The sequence below is a fragment of the Gorilla gorilla genome, chromosome 13 (assembly GCF_029281585.2).
Source record: "Gorilla gorilla gorilla isolate KB3781 chromosome 13, NHGRI_mGorGor1-v2.1_pri, whole genome shotgun sequence".
Lineage (NCBI taxonomy): Eukaryota > Metazoa > Chordata > Mammalia > Primates > Hominidae > Gorilla > Gorilla gorilla.
The window spans coordinates 94604410-94619199 of NC_073237.2; the positions used below are offsets into that span (position 1 = coordinate 94604410).

General features: G+C 45.3%; 1 protein-coding gene across 1 annotated transcript in view; it reads right to left on the reverse strand.

Moving 5' to 3' along the window:
- Positions 1–2441: 2441 nt before the first annotated feature.
- The window catches only part of GABBR2 (gamma-aminobutyric acid type B receptor subunit 2), a 420187-nt gene continuing 407838 nt past the window's right edge, over positions 2442–14790 (reverse strand). The window contains exons 17-19 of the mRNA XM_004048340.5: positions 11446–11575; positions 5982–6099; positions 2442–2930 (exon numbers count right to left, since the gene is read on the reverse strand). Of these exons, the coding sequence (XP_004048388.2) occupies positions 2765–2930; positions 5982–6099; positions 11446–11575 (414 nt within the window). The 3' untranslated portion in view covers positions 2442–2764. The remainder of the gene's footprint in view (positions 2931–5981; positions 6100–11445; positions 11576–14790) is intronic.

Consider the following 14790-nt stretch of genomic DNA (forward strand, 5'->3'; position numbering starts at 1 on the left):
GGCAGACTAATTTTCTCTACATGGAGGAATCCTGAGGAAGTGATTTACCGGCCCAGCCTAGGTCAAATTCCCACCCTCGAATTAATCAGCTGTGGCCAGAAGTTGGGGTCACCTGGTAACAGGGCTGCTTTGCCGCTGTCAGCAGGAGGCTGGGATGGGCAGTTTATGAAGGAAGGGACAATGCTGAGCAGGCAACCCCAGAATTGTCCCGAGTTTCTAAGCGGAGGAATATGGCCCGATCTGACCTGCATTTTGGGATGAGTAGGCATTAAAGACGACAGGTTTTTTCCTTTTATTCATAAAAACAAATTTGCAACAATTTATTAAAAATCGATACCATGCAGTAGGGGTACGAGAAATTCCTCATTTACATTTGATTCTGGCAGTTCCAGTCTAATTTAAAGCGTTTTGTGCACTAACATCATTGGAAAATGCCTTCAGGCCGAAGCCTCTTCAGAAATGGACGGTGTGTTTGCTGCATATAAAAGAACAGAACCATTAAGTAGCTAGAGTCACTTCTGTGGGTCTTGTTATTTGTGAGGAAATTAAAAAAAAAAAAATGGGTGAACCTACAGTATCAGTAAGACAGAGAATGTACTTCGTGAGTTAACCTAGAAGACAGCGCACGCTCAGGAGTCACAAAGGGTTACAGACGCACAGGCTCACCTCCGACAGTCCAATACTTTTGTTTGTTTTCCTGCTATGCTGGAATAATATTTCTACAGGTATTTGTGTGTGTGTGTGTGTGTATACATTATGTACAATTAATTGTCTCTTTCCCTTTGAAAAATTAATGTGGTCCTTTAAATTAAATTTGGTTTTGGTGAAATCAAGAAAGCAAGTAAATACTGGTAATACACAGTGAGTGACAACACCGATTTTTAGTGCCTAAACAGAGAATGACTTCAACTTGACCTGTGATGTGTTAACATTTTTTTTCCCCTAAAAGCTACAGTACCTCCATAACCTCTCTTTGGGGAAGGGGAGCAGAAAGCTATGCTACGTGAAATAGGGTGCTTTGAAATGTTGGCATTGGTAAGATTCCTGTGGGCCCTTTTGTCAAAGCCTGGTGGAGAAAACAGTTTATTCCTGACTGCAGTGGTTCTGGGAAGAGATTATTGCCTGCCTGTTGAAGCTGCCAATAGGTTTCTTTAGGGAGTGAGCGAGCTGCTCAGTTGTGCAGACATCCTGGACATTGTCATTCAGGCCTTTCTTGAGCAAAGAATGAACCTGTCTAGGAATGTCAGAAAAGTCAGTGGGAGCCTCCCTCCAGCCCGGATGTTCTCGGTAGAGGGCTGTGCTGGAAGCTTCTCTGGGCCACACCCCCCAGCTGTAGGGAGGGCTGAAGGTCAGAGTCATACTCATACCTCACGGATCAGGGCGGCTTCACTGTTTGGTACAAAGCTTTCCTGGACAAGATCAAGTTTCAATCCTCAGAGTGACGTTGTGAGGTAGGCAGGACAGGTGTTATTTCAACCCCAAGTTACAGAGGGGAAACTGAGGCTCAGAGAGACACTAGTGACCTGATCAAAGTCATGTAGGGAGTGGGCAGGGGACTGAGGACTTGAACCCAGGTCTGTCTGACTCCCAGGCCAGTGCTCTTAGGGGCTCAATTTAAAGGGAAGAATGATCTTATGAATGAGAATCAATCTGCTGACTGATCACCCCAGTGATCCCAAGGGGAGAGCTCACTGGCTTGTCAGGATGGAAGGCTGCCTTCTGGAAGCCAAGGGAAGCCCTCAGCCAGCAACTCTCTCCCCTGTGTCTACAGGGATGTCTTTTAGCAGAATGCCTCCAATTCACTTTGGTCAGAAACAAAGTTAGTGGGGAAAAAAAAAAAATCCCAGCCAGCCCTTGGGCCCTGATGAGAGAGGTTAAAGTGCACAATCTTTCTTTATCGTGTTTGCTGGGAACAGACATTCCATGATTAGCTCGGGTGGTCCCCCTGGTTACTGGGAGCATCCGATAGGAACACAAGGACATGGCCAACGTAGTGGGTGCATGACAGACTGTCGGTGAATGCTGCAGAGCGTGTCTGCAGTGACGTGCCCTAAATCCCCATGGTCCCAGGAATGGGCGTTATTGTGTTAACGTGTGGCATTTACCAGAGTAACAAACATCTCACTGGGTGACACAGGTCCCATGTGGAGCATGTAAGTCAGCCTGCTCCAGTGCCGCAGCCCTCGGCCTGCCTGCTCCAGGGCTGTGCCTGTCTGCGCTCCTGCAGACTCCCTGTTCCAGGAAGGCTGGGGTCAGCTGGCCTGGCAGCTGGGGGCCTGGTGGCCCTTCCCACCTCCTCCCCCAGAGTGGAGAAGGGCTAGCCTGAGGGGTCACAGCCAGTGATGTGTGTGCAGAGGCAGTTTCTTCAGAAGCCCCTTGCCTCTTCCCAAGGCTGCTTGAGCCACTCCGTGACTTCCAGCTGGAGTTCTAGTGCCTCTCTCTTTGTCTAGTTTTTTTTTTTTTTTTTTTTTTTTTGCAAGTTTGATATCCCAGCGCCTCCTTGTTTGCAGATGTTAAGGAAGAAGTCCCATTTCCGTTCCTCTTCTTTGTGAAGAAATAAGGACTTCACAAATAAGGCTCGAGGTCAGGTGCCAAGTCTCCCCCTGCCCCGTCCTGTCCACCTGAGTGCCATCCGAGTGGTCCTGAGAGGCCAGCCATGGTGCCCAGCTTCTCCGCAGCCAGAGCCGACAGTGTTTCTGCAGCAGACCCCTCTGCCCAGTGTGGTTCTGTCACGGGGGAGGCCCCGGGCCCAGGCCTCCCACCCTTACAGGCCCGAGACCATGACTCGGAAGGAGGGTGGCACATGTCTGTGGCGGGGGCTGGCGGTGGGGCTGACGCAGGGGCTGACACAGCTGGCGTCCACGCCTCCGATGGATGGGAGGTAGGCGTGGTGGAGGATGGGGAGCTGGAGGGACAGCCGACGCTGGATGCTGAAGAGAAGGAGAGGGAGGAGTGTTAGTGAAGGCTAGCTGGGGGCTTACCAGAAAGTTCCTTGGACTTGCTTTGGCTAAAAAAGTTGATGACAGGAGCATATTTTTCTCTGAATCCAAGATCTGACCATCCAATCATCTAACCATTCAGCAATCCAGCAGGTATTTAATGAGGGCCCATATGTACCAGCTACTGCCCTGGAAATGACCAGGGAGACTTGAATAAACAAGGGAGATGAATTTTCTCGAGCTTTGGGCCAGGATTTGGTGGTTATTATAAATGCCCTAGCAGAAAAGATGCTCCTTGACTTACGATGGCGTTACATTCCCATAAACCCATTGTAAGTTGAAAATATCGTAAGTTGAAAAACGCATTTAATCCACCTAACCTACCGAACATCCTAGCTGAGCCTCGCCTACCTTAAATGTGCTCAGAACACTTACAGTTGGGCCATATCATCTAACACAAGGCCTATTTTATAAAAAAGTGTTAAATATCTCATGCAATTTACTGAATACTGTACTGAATGTGTATCACTTTCACACCATTGTAAAGTTGAAAAATGGTAAGTTGGGGACTGTCTGTATTACTAAGGACAAAGCTTTGCCTTTCTAACAGGGCTTTGCTGCAAACCAGATAGTTTGCATTCTCTACTCTTGCAAACCTCCACAGGGCTTTCAGTTCCATCCCTGAAAGACTTCTCGCCTGCTCCATCCTTCCTCTCTCCCGTCTGCCTCTCCTTTGCCCAGGACCGCATCTCTTCTTGCTGGGCCAATTCCCACAGGCTCTTCCAGCTTCTTTGGTAACCAGTGTTATCTTTCCAACACTAGGAAGCCAAGGAAGGGAAAAAAAAGGACACTGATGTGATATTTGGGGCCCCCTAAGTTCCATCTTTGGATCAGAATTTTCCAGGTGAATCTTCCATCCTTTCCACCTGTAAGCCCTGCCCTCTGGCGGCCAGTTTCCCTGGAAACCCTGCTCCTGGGTGCTCTTCTGCTGTTTCCCTGTCTGGAAGACTCTTTCTCTGCTTCCTGACATGATGAACTGTGTTTCCTTCAAGATCCAGTTTAAATATCACCTTGTTTGTGCTCACTCTCTGCTAAGAGAACCCTTCCTCTGCTAAGCAGAACCCTAGGTAAATACTCAGAAATGAAGCCAGAAAAAGCTGGAGGCAAGATGGAGCTGGGTGTGGGTTGGCACGTGATGGAGGAGCAGCAAGGGAAAAGGGAGCTGCCCTCAAGGGAGCTGCCCTCTGACTCCCTTCTCATTGCCACACCCTTCTGGTCTTAATGACTGTCATGTCACTTTGTTGAAAAGGCTGCTTGCGGCAAATGTGCCCAGGTGACTGCTCCTCTGCTTGGCTCAGCTGCGTTCTTGCACAGTTCTCCATGGGTGCAACTTTCACACCGCATTCCTTGAGAGAAGGGACTGAGTTCTTATGCCTTCTTGTGTTCCCAGTGCCTGGCCACTCACGTGCAAAAAAGCGAAAAACAAAAACCCCAGAGCTTAACAGACACCCAATAGGCAAAAGAAATACTGCTATTCCCATTATAAAGAAGAGGGAAGAGTACAGAGTTCAGGTAACTTCCCCATGGAAACAAAACCAGAACTGGGGAAGGTGGAATTCTTGCTGCTTCTGTTCAACCACATTGTTTTGTGGTGGAGGCAAATCAACTCATGGGGGCAGCCTTATCCCAACTGGGTGTGCCCTTGGGGTTCATTTAGGTCACTGGTGGGTTCTGAGATAGATGGGTACAGACGAAGTGCTGCCCACACTTTCCAGAAAGACTCCTCCCAAGAGACACCTCACAGGTGTGCATGGAACTACAGTGTTGGAGATCTCATTCTGAAGTTAAAGTTGGACCTGTATAATGTCAGCTGAAGTCTGTGTCTTAAGGCAAGATCATGCTGGCAAGAAGTCCAGGACAAAAAGGGAAGAATAAACTGTGACCTGGGAAAAGGGTGTCCTGTCCAAGCACCCAGGGGCAGGGCTATCTGCCTAGGCAAGGTGGGTCCTGTGGTTGTCAGAGCATTCTTCTGTCTGTTAGGATCCTGTTCACCTTTCATTCATTCAACAAATGCTTGTCAAGAACCTATTCACTGGCAGAACCTGTGTTCGGTGCAGGGGACACATGAAGGACTCATACCTTACTCTCAAGGTGCTTACACTCTACTGGAGGCAACTGCTAGGCAAACTGCTGACAAATTCCATGTAACTCTCACTCACTGTCCTGGACTGTAAGCTGGCCAGGCCTTGGAGCTAGTTGGGTTGACAGGCTATTAGCTCTAATACTAAAGAGCCCCAAATGATGCTGCAATTGGTGATTTGGCTGCTTTTGCTGGTTCCTCATTGCTTGTCACTTCCAGAGGCCAAGTTTCAAAGTTTGTATTTCCAACTTCTGCTTCCAATGTGCTATAAGATGGGAAGGCCTAAAATTGCCTGTGGGAACAAAGCTAACAGAGATGTTCAGGTCTTTGCTTTGATGTCACCATCTCATTGAGTCTTCTCTGACCACCCTATTTAAAATGACACTCCCTGACCCCCTTCTCTGCTTTCCCTCCAAAGCTCCTATTGTTTGACATGCCACGTCTTGCTTTTTTATTAAGCTATCATCCTCCTAGATAGAATGGAAGCTCTATGAAGACAGGAATTTTAGTCCGTTTTCTTCACCGCTGTAACCCTAGCACCTATGCCTGACATACAGGAGGTCTCAGTAAACTGTTAAGTAAATGCATTTAGCAAGGTTAAATTTTACACATAACAAAGGCAGCGTGTTGTGGTAGAGAACATGGGATTTGATGTTGGACAGATGTGAGTTCAAGTCCTACTTCCTGCATGTAGCAATTGAGTGACCTTTGGCAAGTCACCTCCCCTTTTTGCATATTAGTTTTTCATCTGTAAAAAGAGCACTGTAATTGGACTGCATCATGGGATGGCTGTGGAAAGCAAATAAAATAATGGATGTGAAAACATCGTGCAAATTGCAAACTCTTGTGCAGGAGTGATGTATTTATTCTTCAGTTATAATTCTCAAGGAGAAGGTACTTACTGTTCTGGAGAGTTTATATCTTCTATAGGATCTTTGCATGTTCGAGAGGGCTCTGTTGTGTTCCACTGTAGCTGGGGATTTTGATCGAGGTGATTTTTTAAAATGGCCTTTCCTCCATCTGAATGCAAAACAACAATACCACAACATGTTCGGTTAACTTAGTTTTTAAAAATCAACAATGCAACTTTTTGTAGGATGATGCCCCAAGAGACAGAATGCAAAAGAGCCCATTATCCCTCTGTGTTCTCTAAGCTGAGGTCTGTGTAGTGGCTCTCCCGGGACCAAGGCAGTGAGCTGAGAAGCCTCCAGCAGTCAGGGATGGAAGCAACGTGCTGGGGATGTGTGTGACATGCTCCACGCTCTCCTTTCCAAGAACAAAAAGGAGAAAATCAAGTCGACTAATGTAGGAAACATAACTTAGAAACAAGAGGTTCTAACATTCTTTTTCACAGGCACACAGGGATGTAAGACAAAGAAAAAACGTCCAAGGTATATTTTTCATAGAGCAGCAAAGATTGCAAAGAAAAACAATAGTCAGTAAACTGCTGGTGGGAGAATAAATGGACATAATCTTACTGGGGGGCACTGCTGATCTGTGTCAAACACCATAAAAGGACCTATTTTTTACCCGGAATTTCCACTTCTCAAAATTATCCTAAGGAAATAATTAAGGATCTGTGCAAAGATATACACAAGATGTTCAACCTCGGCATCTTTTTTTTTTTTTTTCCTGTCACTCAGATCGTGCCACTAGTGGCATTATCTTGGCTCACTGCAACTTCCACTTCCCAGGTTCAAGCAATTCTCCTGTGTCAGCTCCAAGCAGCTAGGACTACAGGCGCATGCCACCATGCCCAGCTAATTTTTTGTATTTGTAGTAGAGATGGGGTTTCACCATATTGGTCAGGGTGGTCTCGAACTCCTGACCTCAGGGGATCCACCTGCCTTAGTCTCCCAAAGTGCTAGGATTACAGGTGTGAGCCACTGTGCCCAGCCACAACCTCAGCATCATTTATAATATTAAAATGTTGGAACTCATCTGAATTTGGTAATAATGGATTAGTTACAGAAGTTATAGGACTTCCATTCAAAATAATATTGTGTAGCCACAAAATATGTGATTTAAATTCTCTCAACTCTCTCTGTGCTTCAGGACCATACAAGGAGATTTAAAGAAATATAAAAATCAGGTTCCCACCCGAGATTTGGATTCATGTGGTCTGGAGGGGTCTTTGTTTTTGCTCCAGTGGGCAACATTATATGTATGTCATTTTGCACCTACGTGTGTACAGTTGATCCTCATTATTCATGAATTTTGTATTTGCGAACTCTTCTTCTGACTAAAATTTATTTGTAATCCCCAAATCAATATTTCAATGCTTTTGTGGTCATTTGCTGACATGCACAGTGTGGGAAAATGTGAGTTGCGTGATGCACGTGTTCCCAGCTGAGGCTGAGCAAGGTGATGCACTGCCTTAGCGCTTAGCTTTTATATTGTAAATAAGTATCTTCCTGGAGGTTATTAAGTGACATGTTTTTCACATTTTGTGCTGTGTGTTGGTGAGTTTGCTGTTTAAAATGGCCCCCAAGCACAGCGCTGAAGTGCTGGCTAATGTCCCTAAGCACAAGAGGGCTGTGATGTGCCTTATGGAGAGAAAATACATGAGTTAGATAAGCTTCCATCAGGCATGAGCTATAGTGCTGTTGGCTGTGAGTGCAATGCTAATTAAACCATATATATTAGATAAGATGTCTTTTTTTTTTGAGATGGAGTCTCACTCTGTCTCCAGGAGGAGTGCCGTGGTGAGATCTTGGGCTCACTGCAACCTCCGCCTCCCGGGTTCATGTGATTCTCCTGCCTCAGCCTCCCAAGTAGCTGGGACTACAGGCACGTGCTACCATGCCCGGCTAATTTTTGTATTTTCAGTGGAGACAGGGTTTCACCATGTTGGCCAGGATGGTCTCGATCTCTTGACCTCGTGATCCGCCCACTTTGGCCTCCCAAAGTGCTGGGATTACAGGCTTGAGCCACTGCGCTCAGCCTAAATAAGATGTCTTTAAACAGAAACATGCATACAACAAAATTATATATTGATTGGTGGACAAAAATGTCAGCTTGTGATGTCAGCCTGTGAGAGACTCCCAGGAACTAATCCTGTATAGGAGCAATGGTTCAGTATTCACAATCCACTGTTGATGGAGGCTTTACAGAAAGAACATAACTACCGCTACTGTGAATCAGCAGAATCGACTGTATATCCATACTGCTATGGTCTGAATGTGTCCCCCCAAATTCATGTGTTGAAACTGAATGACCAATGTGATAGTGTAAGAGGTGGGGCCTTTAGGAGGTAATTAAGTCGTGAAGGCGGAGCCCGCATGGATGAGGTTAGGGCCCTTACAAAAGGGCTTGAGAAAGTGGGTTTGCCCCTTCCACTCCTTCTGCCACGTGAAGATGCAGAGTTCCTCCCCTCCAGAGGATGCAGCAATTCAGGTCCATCTCAGAAGTGGAGGCTGGACCCTCCTCAGACACTGAACCTACTGGCACCTTGATTTAGGACTCCCCAGCCTCCAGAACTGTAAGAAATACATTTCTCTTGTTTATAAATTACCAAGTCTGCAGTATTGTGTTACAGCAGCACAAACAGACTAAGGCATGGAGAACAAATCCCAAAAGTGGGATTGCTGGGTCTGAATGATTTCTGTTTCAACCATCAGCATTTGAGAATGCCTCTCTTATAACCTGTTTCCTGGCACTCTGAGCAGCTTTTTGATCTCTGATCTTCGCCAGTCTTTGAGGCAAAAATGGTATCTCATTGCAGATTTAATTTGCATTCCTTTAATAAGGAATGAGATTGATCATCTTTTCATAAGTGTAAGAACAATTTCCAGTTCCTTTTATGAGAACTCTCTTTTGCTCATTTTTCTTTTGAGATGTTGGTCTTTTTCTTACTAATTGGTATATAATTATACATACTTTTTGTATTGTTACATATCATTTCTCCTTACATGTAAGGGCATAAGCTTGTTATCTGAGTTAATTTTTGGCTTTGTTTGATTTTTTGACTGTACTTATCATGGCTTTTGCATTATGAAAGAAATTCTTTTTGTACCTAAATTTATCAACCTTTCCTTTTGTGATTTCTGTTTTGCATCAAACTGAGACAGGTCCTCCACTCTCTGAGATTATTTTTTAAAAATTTTACTTTGGTTTCTTCTAGTACTTTCATGTTTTCATTTTTTATATTTAAATATTTTATTCATTGGAATTAATTTTTGTGTAGGTGTGAGTTTAGGATCTACCTTATTCTCCTCCAGATGCCTACACATTTATCCCAATGAAATTTATTGAATAATTCATTTTTCCCACAAATTTAAAATGCCCACTTTTACCAGATACGAAAGTTATTAGAAGTAATTTTTATTCTTGTAATTTCCTTATCTCAATTTAAACGTTTTTGCAATAACCATGTTATATAATATTAATTATAGAATATTGCTACTGTAATAAGACCACTTATTACTTATATAATCAGAATAAAAGGCCAGGCATGGTGGCTTATGCCTGTAATCCCAGTACTTTGGGAGGCTGAGGTGGGTGGATCACCTGAGGTCAGGAGTTCGAGACCAGCCTGGCCAACATGGTGAAATCCCGTCTCTACTAAAAGTACACAAAAATTAGCTGGGTGCAGTGGCAGGCACCTGTAATCCCAGCTACTCAGGAGGCTGAGGCAGAAGAATTGCTTGAACTTGGGAGGTGGAGGTTGCAGTGAGCCGAGATCGTGCCATTGCACTCCAGCCTGGGCAACAAGAGCAAAACCTCGTCTCAAAAAAATAAAAAATAAATAAATAAAATAAAGATTTTTCATTGATTTAAAATAATGTTATAACAAATTGATGAATACATGCTAATGGAAAAATCCAAGCCATAGAGAAATACAAAAAAGGTAATGTGGCCAGGCGTGGTGGCTCATGCCTGTAATCCCAGCACTTTGGGAGGCCGAGGCAGGCGAATCACTTGAGGTCAGGAGTTCCAGACCAGCCTGGCCAACATGGTGAAACCCTGTCTCTACTAAAAAAAAAAAAAAAAAAAAAAAAAAAAAAAAATTAGCTGGGTGTGGTGGTGGGCACCTGTAATCCCAGCTACTAAGGAGGCTGAGGTAGGAGAATTGCTTGAACAATTCTCCAGTGAGAATTCTCCAGTGAGAAGGTTGCAGTGAGCTGGGATCATGCCATTGCACTCCAGCTTGGGTGACAGAGTGAGACTCCATTTAAAAAAAAAAAAAAAAAAAAAAAAGTAATGTAAAATAGTCCCTTCTCACTCACTTTCCACAATACCATTTCTTTTCACACGAGTGAATACTGTTAGCAATTTGGTGTTTGTTTTTCTAAACCTTTTAAAAAATGCATTCACACACAGGTGTATGCATTTGTGTGTCCCATAATCATAATGTTGGCTTTCATTTTGCCTTTTTCACCTGGAGATCTTTCCATATCTGCACAAGTAGACCCACCTCACTTTTTAATAGCTATAAAATGTGCCATGTTTTGCTATATCTTAATTAATGAAATCACCCCCAAATAATGAACATTTAAGTTAACTGCAGTTTTTCTCACCTACAGACAGCACTGTGATGAACATCTCTGTGTTCATCTCTGCACACCTGGGAGTATTTGCAAGGGGCAGGTTCCTGCTAGTAGAACTGCCAGGTCAAGAGGTTTAACATGGAGCATTTAGACAGTGCTAGACTGACTTCTAATGCATTGCAGGAGAATGCTCATTTCCAAATACTCTTACCAACTCTGGTAACCTTTAAAATTTTTTTTCCAAAAGGTAGGCAAAAATGGTTTGTGTTTTTTTTTTTTTAATTTATTTTTGTAGAGATGGGGTCTTGCCATGCTGTCCAGGCTGATCTCAAATTCCTGGACGCAAAGCAATTCTCTAGCCTTGGCCTCCCAAAATGCTGGGATTACAGGCATGAGCCATTGCGCCTGGCAGGTTTGTGTTACTGTAGCTTGCAATTCCCAAGTGGGTGGTGAGATTAAGTATTCTATCATAACTAACTGACCATTCTTTTCTTGCACATTGATGAGGTGTGTTTGAAACTGTGAAATATCGTTCAGAGAAGAAAGGGTAAACTATTCACTAAGAACAAAAGGGAAAATAAAATGTGCCTGCCCCCAGTCAGGACACTGGGAATGCTGGCCCCAATGTGTAGGTGTGGAACTGGAAGCTGAGGGATGAGGAATCGAAGACCCAGGCCCAGGCAGGGTGGGGCTCAAAGCGGACACTGAACTGTGGTCAGAAGACAGAGGTTCCAGATGCTCCAGCTCTGTGTGTGTGACTTCATACCAGTCCTATGCCCTGTCTGAGCCTCAGTTTCTTCATCTAAAAAATGGAAGATGAACAGCTGGTGTTTGAAACCAAGGTCCCTACCACATTCTGGGGCCCTGGCTCTCTTACCTGTGCTCTCAGTGAAGTTTCCCAGGTTGAGGATGTCATTGAGCTCTTGGTAGTGGTTCTGTTTAATGTAGGTGGTCTTTTCTGGTGTGTCCTGCAGCTGCATGGTGACCTCTTCCAAGTCTTTATCCAGCTAGAAGACAAAGGTTCCAGTTGAGTCAGGTCCCTGGCCCAGCCCTGGCAGCCAGGCCACTAGGACCAAAAGGTAGCTCACAGGGCTGGGCCTTTACCTGTATTCAGGAGTGCCCTGAGAATCAGAGGGGTTACTGCATTTTGGTGAGGAGATGCAGAAGGATCCTGGCAGCTCTTTGTTCAAGGAGAAGCTATGATAAGAGGGACCTGGGCTTTGCAATTATGTGTTCAGTGTAGGCTTGGGCCTTGATGAAGCAGAGAAGCAAGCCCAGGGAGGAAGGGCAGGGAGAGCATAAGAGCTCAGGCTCTGGACAGGCCTTATGCAAACCCAAGGCTGCCCCTTACTTGCAGTGATGTTCTTCTGGCTTGTGAGAACCCAGTCTCAATTTCTTTTTCTGTAGAATGGGGTAATAATAGTACCTACCTCAGGGGGAGGTTGTGCAGATCAAACAAGATAATACATGGAAAGTTTAGCCCAGTGTCTGACACATAATAAGGGCAACTTGCTACTATAATAATATTACTGTTATTACAGGGTCTCACTCTGTCACCCAGATTAGAGTGCAGTGGTGCAATTATAGCTTACTGCAACCTTGACCTCCTAGGCTCAAGCGATCCTCCCGTCTCACCCTCCTGAGTAGCTGGGACTACACGTGCATGCTACCATGTCTGGCTAATTTTTTTTTTGGTAGAGATGGGGTCTCTCTATGTTCCTCAGGCTGGTCTTGAACTCCTGAGCTCAAGCAATCCTCCCACTTTGGCCTCCCAAAGTGCTGGGTTTACAGGCATGAACTACTGTGCCTGGCCTTATAATTACTATTACTGATACTTAATAGGACCCACAGCGGAGGACAGACATGCAGGGCTCGCGAGCTCTGAGCCTCACACTATCATGGAGACTCTGACCTGCAGGGTCTCACTCAGAGGAGTTAATCAGGATGGGTCCCAGTCATCCCCACGTTTTTATTTTTAGAGACAAAGTTTCTCTATGTTGCCCAGGCCGGTCTTGAACTCCTGGACTCGAGCGATCCTCCCACTTTGTCCTCCCAAAGCGTTGGGATTACAGGTGTGAGCCACGGCACCTGGCCCATCCCCACGTTATACAAAAATCAGGTGCAAGTCCTGGGGGCAATTCAGCCCCAGAGAGGCCTGGGCAATATGAGTGTTGGTAGTTGTTGGGGGTGGTAGTCGGGATGGGTGTTGAACATCTGTGATATTACCGTATCTGTATAATAGAATGGTTTTCATCCATGATTCCTGGCTGCTATTATCTCTTGTAAGAGTCTTTTGTTATAATGTTGGGGCATTTTAGGCCTCAGGAGCAGGCCTCATGAAACAGAATCACTCTCTCTGACCTTCTCCTGTCCTTTCTCACCTGCTCAAGGCAGGACTGTAATCTGATGTAGGTCAAAAGACCTTTATCACAGAGAGAGAGTCTTGCCCCATACCCTGGAGGAAGGAATGCTACAGAGAGGCCAAGAAAATTCTGAACAGAAAGGCCTTGCTGGGTTTAGATCATGCGTTTTTGTCCAATCACATTTCTACACAGTTGTCAATCATGCCTCGTGTAATGAAGCCTCCATAAAAACTCAAAAGAACAGGGTATGAAGATCTTCTGGGTAGCTGAACACGTGAAGGTTCCTGGAGCATGGGGCCCAGGGAGGCAGGGAAGCTCCACACCCCTTCACCCGTCCTCACTCTGTGCATCTCTTCATTCATGTCCTTGGTAATAAGCTGGTAAATGTGTTTCCCTGGGTTCTGTGAGCCCCTCTAGCAAATTAATTCAACCCAAAGCAGGATCCTGGGAGTCCCAACTTGAAGCTGGTTGGTCAGAAGTTCCAGAGGCCTGACTTATGACTGATATCTGAGGGTAGGGTGGGGGTCAGGGGGAGCCTTGGGGACTGAGCCCTCAACCTGTGGGATCTGAAGCTATCTCTAGATGTGTAGTATTGGAATTGAACTGGAGGCACCCAGCGGGTGCCTGCTGCTCGTTGGTGGGGAAAACCCCACACACATTTGGTCACAGAAGTCTTCTGTGTTGACTGTTATGTTGGTGCAAGAGCACAGGAAAAACATGGCTAGAGGATTTTTCCAAACAGCATCCTGCTGTAGTATAAGGGAGGAGACCTGATAAACTATCAGATGCTGTTCTGATGTCGGGAACACAGCCATGAAATTGTTTAATATGTTTTCATGTGAAGGAGGAGGGAAAGAGATACTCTTTTCTATGTGACTTAAATGGCAGGAGTAGGATCAAAGGGTGGGGACAACAGGAGGCCAGATTGTGATTCATTTCCGGGAAAAATAACACAACATTTTAGAGTTTTAAATAGTGGCTTGGGTTTCCTGATGTGAGTGAACTCTTCATTGCTGAAGTGTGCAAGTAGAAGTGAAATGCACAGTGACATGGTCGTACTCATCATGAGAGGTCTGATATTGAAACAGAGCCTGTAATGGGCTTTGGGGGACAGAAACCCTTCTTAGTTTGCTCTGGCAGCTGATGGTGGGTTGCCTCATCCTAAAGCAGTCATCTTTCGGTGCACAGACAACTGTATGGTGGCTCTCTGGGGCAGAATTCTGTGAGCCCCGCAAAGGGCTGCCAGATCCAGCAAATAAAAATCCAGAATGTCCAGTCAAATTTGAGTTTCAGATAATGAGTTCTTTTTTAGTATAAGTATATTCAAGTATTACTTGGGCTATACTTTTACTGAAAATATGATTGGTTGTTGATCTGAAATCTGAATTTAACTGGGCATCCCATATCTAATCTGGCAACCCTATGTCTCACTTCTTCCTTGCAGCTGTCCAGCTAGAGACGACGTTTCCCAGCCTCCTCTCTCACTAGGTGTGCTCATGTCAGTTTTTGCTGATGTGACTAGGGCAGAACCAAAATATGCACAATTTTTGGTGTTACTGCTTAAAAGGCAATCCCTCACGTGGACTTTCTATCTCTTCCCCTCCTGACACTGTGAACAGGACATGCTGTCCACCCAGCTCTCCCCCTGTGAATGAAGAGAACACCCTGGAGAGTGGGGAAAACCAGAGGGCAGGAACCAAGCCGAGCAATGACCTTGGGGAACAGAGCTGCCCCACCCAGGCCCTCTCTTTTCACGGCCATTAGGTAAAAGGGAAATAAACATATTTTCTCTGGGCCACTTTATTTTGGGGCCTTGTTTAGCCAGCATTGTAACCAATGTACTTTCCTTGGTCCCTTTC